Source organism: Colobus angolensis, unplaced genomic scaffold (genome assembly GCF_000951035.1).
Source record: "Colobus angolensis palliatus isolate OR3802 unplaced genomic scaffold, Cang.pa_1.0 Scaffold100, whole genome shotgun sequence".
Classification (NCBI taxonomy): domain Eukaryota; kingdom Metazoa; phylum Chordata; class Mammalia; order Primates; family Cercopithecidae; genus Colobus; species Colobus angolensis.
In genome coordinates, this window is record NW_012110920.1 from 1,537,252 (window position 1) to 1,546,531 (window position 9,280).

Consider the following 9,280-nt stretch of genomic DNA (forward strand, 5'->3'; position numbering starts at 1 on the left):
TGTAGTGTTATTGCAGTTTTTATTTTGCATTTCCTTAGTGGCTTAAAATGTTATGCTCATCTGCCACCTGTATATCCTCTCCAGGGAAATGTCTATTCATATCTTTTTGCCCACTTTCTAATCATGTATTTTTTTTATTCTTGGTTTTGAGATCTCTTTATATATTTTAGACAAAATATGTTCTCCTGGTCTACAATTTCTCCTTTTCTCTCTCTCTCTCACCTTTTTTTTTGGTTTGAGATGGTGTCTTGTTGCCCAGGCTGGAGTGCAGTGGCGCTATCCCGGCTTACTGCAATCTCTATCTCCCAGGTTCAAGTGATTCTTGTGCCTCAGCCTTCTGCCTTTTTTGTTTGTTTGTGTTGAGAGATGGAGTGTCCCTGTGCTGCCCAGGCTGGAGTGCAGTGGCTATTCACAGGTGAGATCATTAAGCACTACAGCCTCAAACTTCTTTTTTGTTTTTGAGACAGAGTTTTGCTCTTGTTGCCCAGGCTGGAGTGCAATGATGTGATCTCGGCTCACTGCAACCTCCGCCTCGCGGATTCAAGTGATTCCCCTGCCTCAGCCTTCCAAGTAGCTGGGATTAAAGGGATGTGCCACCACACCCAGCTAATTTTGTATTTCCAGTAGAGATGAGGTTTCTCCATGTTGGTCAGGCTGGTCTTGAACTCCCGACCTCAGGTGATCTGCCCACCTCAGTTTCCCAAAGTGCTGGGATTACAGGTGTGAGCCACTGTGCCTGGTCTATACTAGAGCATCAAACTTCTGAGCTCAAGTGATCCTTCTGCCTCAGCCTCCCGGGTAGCTGACATTACAGGTGCTTGCCACTGAGCCTTGCTACTTTTCATCTTCTGTTTATTGTTTTTTTTTTTTTTTTCTGAGAGTTTCACTCTGTTGCCCAGGCTGGAGTGCAATGGCACGATCTCGGTTCACCGCAACCTCCATCTCCCGGGTTCAAGTGATTCTCCTGCCTCAACCTCCTGAGTAGCTGGGATTACTGGCATGTGCCACAAAGCCCGACTAATTTTTTGTGTTTTTAGTAGAGACAGGGTTTCACCATGTTGGCCAGGCTGGTCTCAAACTCCTGACCTCAGGTGATCCGCTCACCTTGGCCTCCCAAAGTGCTAGGATTACAGGCATGGGCCACTGCACCCAGCCTCATCTTCTGCATAGGTTTTTTTTTTTTTTTTTTTTTTCAGAGCAAATGCTTTCTCCTATGCTTTTCTCTAAAATTTTAAAGTTTCATATTTTAAGTCTATGTTTCATTTTGAGCTAATTTTAGTATAACAGAGTTTGCTTTTTTATGCCTATGGCTGCATTTCAAAAGCCTAGAATTGATTATTAAACAGGTATTGGATAATATGCTTTGATGGGGTTAGTAATAAGATCTTAGTAGGCTGTAGCATGAGAAACAGTGAAAGCTCCTCTCTCGGCCCCTATGATGACAAGGGGAGCAGCAGGAACTGACAGAAAACTAAAATTGAAAGTCAGACTTCTACAGGCAGAATTAGCTAGATAATTCATGATAAAAAAACATGATTTTAAAGGTAGTGACCAGATAATAAGACTGAAAAAAAATTTTTTATTTTGCCTAAATTGTCTAGACACTTTATCAATTTTTTAAATTCATTTTGAGCTATGGTGACCTAAGCAGCAATGAATACCTAAAAAATGACTAAAAACCAAACCACAAGGATTAACCACAAAACAGATCTCTTATCTTGCACCTGGTTTTATCCTCTAACAAACATGCCAGTGGTCTGCATGGCCATTTTTTGGGTATGTTTGGCTTAAGGTCAATAAACTAAGGCCCATAATCTAAATACGGCCTGCTGCCTATTTTTGTAAAGTCTTATTAGAATATAGCCATGCCAGCTGGGCACAGTGGCTCATGCCTATAATCTTAGCACTCTGGAAGGCTGAGGCAGGCAGATCACTTGAGCTCTGGAGTTTGAGACCAGCCTGGGCAACATGGCAGAACCCCGTGTATTAGTCCGTTTTTACAATGCTGATAAAGACATACCTGAGACTGGGAAGAAAAGAAGTTTAATTGGACTTACAGTTCCACATGGCTGGGGGGCCTCACAATCATGGTGGGAGGTGAAAGGCATTTCTTACATGGTGGCAGCAAGAGAAAAAATGAGGAAGCAAAAGTGGAAACTCCTGATAAACCCATCAGATCTCCTGGACTTATTCACTATCATAAGAACAGCATGGGAAAGACTGGCCCCTATGATTCAGTTATCCCCCGAGTCCCTCCCACAACATTTGGGAATTCTGGGACATACAATTCAAGTTGAGATTTGAGTGGGGACACAGCCAAACCATATCACCTACTTCTACAAAAAATACAAAAATATTAGCTGGGTGTGGTGGTGCATGCCTGTAGTCCCAGCTACTTGCGGGGCTGAGGTGGGAGGAGGCTGAGGTTGAGGCTGCAGTGAGCCGAGATCACGCCACTGTACTCCAGCCTGGGTGACACAGCAAGACCTTCTCTCAAAAAAACAAAACAAAACAAAAAAAGAATACAGTCATGCCCATTCATTAAGTTACAGTCTATGTCTCCTTTTGCACTACAATGACAGAGTTTAGTTGTGACAAGAAATCAACGGTACTTACTATCTGGCCCTTTACAGAAAATGTTTTTTGACCGTTGTTCTTGGCTCACAAATGCTGAGACAACATGTGAAAAGCACCATGATAGAAAATATTTCTAAGGTATAACTATCAATGTTTTTGTTTTTTTTTTTTTGAGACAAGTTCTTACTCCTATCACCCAGGCTGAAATGTAGTGGTGTGATCATGGCTCACTGCAGCCTCCACCTCCCAGGTTCAGGTGATCCTCCCACTTCAGCTTCCTGAGTAGCTGGGACTACAGGTGCGTGCCACCACACTAGGCTAATTTTTGTATTTTTTGTAGAGACAGGGTTTTGTCACCATGTTGCCTCCCTTCCCCTGCCCTCCCTGCGCCCCCTGTGAGTGGCACTGGGACTCCAACCCCTGGGCTCAAGCAATCTGCCCGCCTCTGCCTCCCAAAGTGCTGGGATTACAGGCATGAGCCATCCTGACAGTCAGTCAACTCTTTGAAACAAAATAACGTAAAGGCAGCTGTATCCACACACATCACATTTATAAGAAATCTATCTTGAGGTGTAAATGGCTTTTCTTCTGAAGCTGAAATTCCTACTCACACAACTCTGAGCATTGCCCCTGAGTCTGGGGTCAGATTTGTGTTCCCAGAGCGTCAAAGGTGTTTGTAAGCAAGTGCACATGTCATTTGGTAACAGACATCCAACACAGTTGAGAAAGCTTTATGTATAAATTATATTTTACCAATTCTTGATAAGAATCTTCAGCAAAATGACCTGTGACCATTTTATGACTGTTGTTCGAAGAACTGAATGTGATGTGACTTAGAAAAGTACTAACATTCATTCCAAATTTACCCCTTGGCCTCAGATAGGATACCAGCCAGAACTTAGCCATGTGTGGTGCCAAGTGGAGTTGAAAACTGCACAGTGTCTTCTTGTTCCAGCCCTTGAGGTTGCTAAGGTCAAGGGGTGGGCATGGGAACATGCCAGTCATAAGGTGATTCTCCATCAGCTCTACACCTCCCCTTCTATACTCTGCTATGTGGTGCCAGGTCTCAGCAGACCTCATTTCTGCTTTTCCAGCTGGCTTCCAGAAGGTTATGCCCATAGGGTCTGTGAGGGGAACACCAGAAGGCAGAAGGAGGGAGAAGGGACTGGCTCCTGCCTGCTGGCTGTTTCTTTCAGCAGTGCCACAGCAATGACTCTTCATCACTCTGACAGAATCAGCTGGCTCCAGTCTCCAGCACTTTTTTTGTTTTTTGAGACAGTTTCACTCTGTTGCCCAGGCTGGAGTGCAGTGGTGTGCTTGGCTCACTACAACCTCCACCTCCCGGGTTCAAGAAATTCTCTCAGCCTCCCAAGTAGCTGGGATTACAGGAGTATGGCAACATGCCCACTAATTTTTGTATTTTTAGTGGAGACTAGGTTTCACCATGTTGTCCAGGCTGGTCTCGAACTCCTGACCTCAAGTGATCCACCCACTTCAACCTCCCAAAGTGCTGGGATTACAGCACAAATCTGACCCCAGACTCAGGGGCAATGCTCAAAGTTGTGTGAGTAGGAATTTCGGCTTCAAAAGAAGGGCTGGGCAACATGGTGGGAACCCCTCTCTACAAAAAATGCAAAAATTAGCTGGGCATGGTGGCATATATCTGTGGTCCCAGCTACTTGGGAGAGAGGCTGAGGTGGGAGGATACCTGGAACTTGGGAGGTGGAGGTTGCAGTGAGCTGAGATTATGCCACTGCACTCCAGCCTGGGCAAAAGGGCGAGATCCTGTCGGAAATTTAAATAATAATAATAATTTATTATGTATTTTCAAGTAGCTAAATGAAAGGATTTTGAAAGTTCTCAACACAAATAATAAATGTTTGAGGTGATGAATATGCTAATTATCCTGTTTTGATCACTACACATTGTATATATCCAAATATCACTATGTACCCCCATAAATATGTACAATCATTATGTGTCAACTAAAATAGTTAAAAAATACATTAAAAGAGGGAAAGGTGGAATGCTTCCTGAGAGCAAGGACCTCCTTTGTTGAGGTCAGGGCTGTGTCTTCAGCAACAAAACACTATCTGGGACTTAGTAGATGCTTAAGAAATAGGGGTTGATTGACAGAGCTCCCAAGAGTTCCACAAGGGTTCCCTAGGGCTCTCAGGTTCTTGTATGTCGGAGGGAGAGTTCTTCCCCTTAGTCTCCTCGGCGGGAAGGAGAGGGTGTGGGGCAACAACCACCCCTTCCTCTATCTCCCTCGCCCCCTCCTTCCCCATGGCCCCCTCCCCCGTCCTCGTACCTTTCTCCTTCCCAGCCCTTCCCGGTTCTCCCTCGACCCCCTTCATGGCTCCTCTTCCCGCCACCCCTCTTGCCTTCGCCACCTACCCCTGCACTTCCTCCCACTCTCGCCCCGCCCCTTCTTCCTCCCTTCCCCCGCCCTCCCCGCGCCCTTTGCGAGTGGCGCTGGAACCAGAGCGCAGGGGCCAGACGCCCGGCGCGGGAGGAGGATGGCGCTAGCGGTGCTGCGCTTGGCGCTGCTGCTCCTGGCAGTTACCTTCGCAGGTAGCGCTCGGAGCGGTCCTGGAGAGCGGGGACCTCTGGAGAAAAGCGGGAGAGGGAGTCACGCCGGCGGCAGCCCCTGCCCGGCTCTGGGCGGCCTCGGCGACGGTACCCGCGCGGCCGTTACGGGCGGTTCCCCAGAGGACCTGCCAGGTGGAGGAGCGCGAACTGGGGGGTGTGGTTAGTTCTTGCTTGGACTTCACTCCCAGCTCCAAGGACACCTGCTGTCTAGAGCGCTTTCTCTGTTAAAGTAGATTTTCAGGTGCCCAAGATAAGGAATTGGGTTTTTATGTATGGTCCCACAGGTCCCTGATATGCGCAGGAATGAGGAATTGTGGATGCTTACGAGAAAGGGGCTTTAGTCCACACCTCTCTTAAAATGGAGTTAAAATGCTCACATCTTGCATTAAATTTTGTATTTGTTACCCCGAGTTGCAAAGGAAAAGAACATCATGAACTATTAATTAAGGGTTACTTCTTTGGCCAGCTGCGGTGGCTTGGGCGGGTAGTACCAGTTAGTCCGGAGGCTGAGGCGGAAGGCTCGCTTGAGACCAGGAATTGAAGCTGCAGTGCGCTAGCGCGACTTTTATTCCGTAGCTTCAAAGTCCTTTCTCAACCAAAACTAACGGGAACAGAACCAGATGTTATTTCTGTGTGCTTGTGGGTAGAGGTGCCATAAAAAACTGAATATCCTTTGTGGAGGAAGTGGGATGGGGACAGTTTAAAGAAGGTAGGATTTAGAGGGGAAAATAGAAGATGTGACCTGGATAAATCCCAAACTGGATTTTAAAACATCCTTATGAAGCTGGGTGGCTCACGCCTCGAATTCCAGCACTTTGGGAGCCCTAGGCAGGAAGATCGCTTGAGCCCAGGAGGTCAAGACCAGCCTGGGCAACATAGCAAGACCTCATTAAAAAAAAAAGTCCTCATGAACAATACTTTACTTTGATCCCATACTGTAAAATGTCTATGCTTTCTTCTTACAGGCCCTCTGTTCCGTCGATTTTCAAAATATAAAACGGTAAGTAGGAAACCACTTGTACTGTTTCTACCAATACAGTTAAGCCCAAAACCGTCTGGGAGGGAGGCTGGCTTTCAGGTCTGACCTGCCGCTTTTGAAACCGTTGAGGACTGCGTTTGAAACCAGGTTGTCAGGCAGCCCTTTTGATTCAGATAAAAGTGTACATTTTAGTTGAAAACAGCTCAGTCTTTGTTTCTGTTAGTATTTCCTTTAAAGATTCAAAAGGTCCTTAGAAAAATAGTTATGCCTTGTGCTAGATATTTTATGTACTTTTTCAAATTAAATTGTGAGGATGTAAATGGAGACCAACCAAATGAGAACAAGCAAAGGCTGTGTTTTTCAGGGCTTGCTATAGTAAGAGAGTCAGCCTCAGCCACTGTCACTTGCATTTGAGCAGGGACTCGAGTCAAAGAGAGGAGTGCGAAAACTATAGTGGAAAAAAGGAATGGTTTCAGCTATGGCCTGATTGGAGGCTGTTGGCACAGGGAAGCTGCAGGTGAGCTAGCTAGAAGCAGGACATTCTATGGTATGGGTTAGGGGTGCGTATTTGATTTTCCCTGGTTGTCCTAAGTTGGAATCAAGGACAGAAATTATGGAAGCTGTCAAGTCTTAACCATTTTGCGGCCGGGCGCAGTGGCTGATGCCTGTAATCCCAGCACTTTGGGAGGCTGAGGTGGGCAAATCACGAGGTCAGGAGATCAAGACCATCCTGGCTAACATGGTGAAACCCCGTCTGTACTAAAAATGCAAAAAATTAGCCAGACATCATAGCACGTGCCTGTAATCCCAGCTACTGGGGAGGCTGAGGCAGGAGAATTGCTTGAACCCAGGAAGCAAAAGTTGCAGTGAGCTGAGATCACACTACTGCACTCCAGCCTGGATGACAGAGTGAGACTCCATCTCAAAAAAAAAAAAAAAAAAAAAGGCCTAGCCATTTTGGGCTGATTGTTAAAGGGGTTATTATTTGGCTTCCTGGGCTGTCACTAGAGATAGCAGTCTGATTTCCTTCAAGTCTGACTTATAGCCGGCTGGCCCCCTGGCTTGGTTATTCTAAATAATGGTTTGAGTTCCTGGGCAGGATGCTGCAGGTTGTGGGTCAGAGTTCTGTTTTATATAAGGTCTAGTCATTGTCTGTTTATTTGGCCTCTCAATTCTCACAACGATGTTGTAAGATAGACATTATCTGACATATGAGGATACTGACTTCAGTAGGTTAACTCTGAGCATTCAGCTCGGAGTAGACTTCTTCCAGGAAGCCTTCCCACGCGATTCCCTTCCTCCAAAGTAGAGATGTAGATATATATACACACACACTTTCTCTCTGCTTACCTGTACTGCATCATCATCACCATCATAACAATAAATACTTAGATACCTACGTGCCACACCAGTGTTCTAAATGCTTCGTATATAATAACTAATTTCATCTTTCACAGTACTGTGAAGTAGGGATCATTATTTCATTATTATCCCCTTGGTCAAGGTCACATGGAAGTGGTGGAGCTATGCTTCTCATCCAGGCAGTCTGACTCCAGATCCAGTGCTTTTCTCTACCCTGTCACAGCTTTAGATTGTAGTTGCCTGTTTGCCTATGTCCTCCAGGAAACTATGCCTGTTGTCAGGTTTAATGTCTTATTTGCTATTTGGTGCTCAGTCTTCAGCATCTCATGGATGCCCAATAACACTTTTAGTCAGTGATTCGGTTTGCTTGGGTTTGATTTTCTTTTAGAAAATGGGAGTTATGGTACCTTCGTTTTAAGGCTGGGATTAGGGTAAAGTGAGTGAGTTCCTACATATAGAATTTAAGAAGGCATTCACACTCAGGAGGCAATGCAAGTGCTGCAGGATCTGCTGTCTTTTTTTTTTTTGAGACAGAGTCTTGCTTTGTCATCCAGACTGGAGTGCAGTGGTGAGATCTCTGCTCACTGCAACCTCTGCCTCCTGGGTTCAAGTGATTCTCCTGCATCAGTCCACCAAGTAGCTGAGACTATAGGCTTGTGCCACCACGCCCGGCTAATTTTTTTGTATTTTTAGTAGAGACGGGGTTTCACCATGTTGGCCAGACTGGTCTCGAACTTCTGACCTCACAGAATCCACCCACCTTGGCCTTCCAAAGTGCTGGGATTACAGGATGAGCCACTGCTCCCGGCCTGGACCTGCTGTCTTTTGACAGGATTGTTAAAAGGATGACTCACACAAGAGATCTTTGGTTTGGCTGGTTTTTGTGCAGTGGTGTTTACAACTAATTGATCACAACCACAGATTTCTCTGTTCCTTTTTCATTCCACTGCTTCACTTGACCAGTCTTAAGAAAAAAGAGAGAGAGAGAGAGATTGATCTTTGGTTTTTCTTCCTTATTTCCATTGCCACTGCTCTAATTTAGGGCCCCATTATCTCGCACCTAGATTAGCACAGTGGCTTTTCAATGGGTTTTTGCCAGCCTTTTGGTATCTTCACTTTCCAGTTCCTGCTATACACTGCTGCTCCAATTAGTCTCTAAAATCTTGACTGAATGTAGTATGTCTCTGTGCAAAATCTTCAAGGACTTCTCATTGCCCACAGAGAAAGTCTAACCTCATCAACACAACCTACTTTTCTACCTGTACCTTCTGGTGTCTTCTCATAGTATATCCTCCTCTATTGTTAGTGCCACACCTTTTTTTTTTTTTGAGATGGAGTTTCATTCTTGTTGCCAGGGTGGAATGCAGTAGCACAATTTTGGCTCACTGTAACCTCTATCTCCTGAGTTCAAGCAATTCTCCTGTCTCAGCCTCCCAAGTAGCTGGGATTACAGGCGTGCAACACCATGCCTGGCTAATTTCTGTATCTTTAGTAGAGATTGCGTTTCACCATGTTGACTAGGCTGGTCTCAAACTCCTGACCTCAGATCATCTCTCTCCCAGAGTGCTGGGATTACAGGCGTGAGCCACCGCGCCCAGCCTGATTACTGTAGTTTTTTTTGTTTGTTTGTTTGTTTTTTTTTGAGGCGGAGTCTGACTCTGTCGCTCAGGCTGCAGCGCAGTGGCCGGATCTCAGCTCACTGCAAGCTCCGCCTCCCAGGTTCACGCCATTCTCCTGCCTCAGCCTCCCGAGTAGCTGGGACTACAGGCG

General features: G+C 45.8%; 1 protein-coding gene across 1 annotated transcript in view; it reads left to right on the top strand.

The window, feature by feature from the left end:
* The first annotated feature begins 5,026 nt into the window (after positions 1-5,026).
* SPINK2 (serine peptidase inhibitor, Kazal type 2 (acrosin-trypsin inhibitor)) overlaps positions 5,027-9,280 on the top strand; it is a 12,339-nt gene continuing 8,085 nt past the window's right edge. Inside the window, exon 1 of the mRNA XM_011937198.1 lies at positions 5,027-5,301. Coding sequence (XP_011792588.1) covers positions 5,097-5,301 — 205 coding nt within the window. The 5' untranslated portion in view covers positions 5,027-5,096. The remainder of the gene's footprint in view (positions 5,302-9,280) is intronic.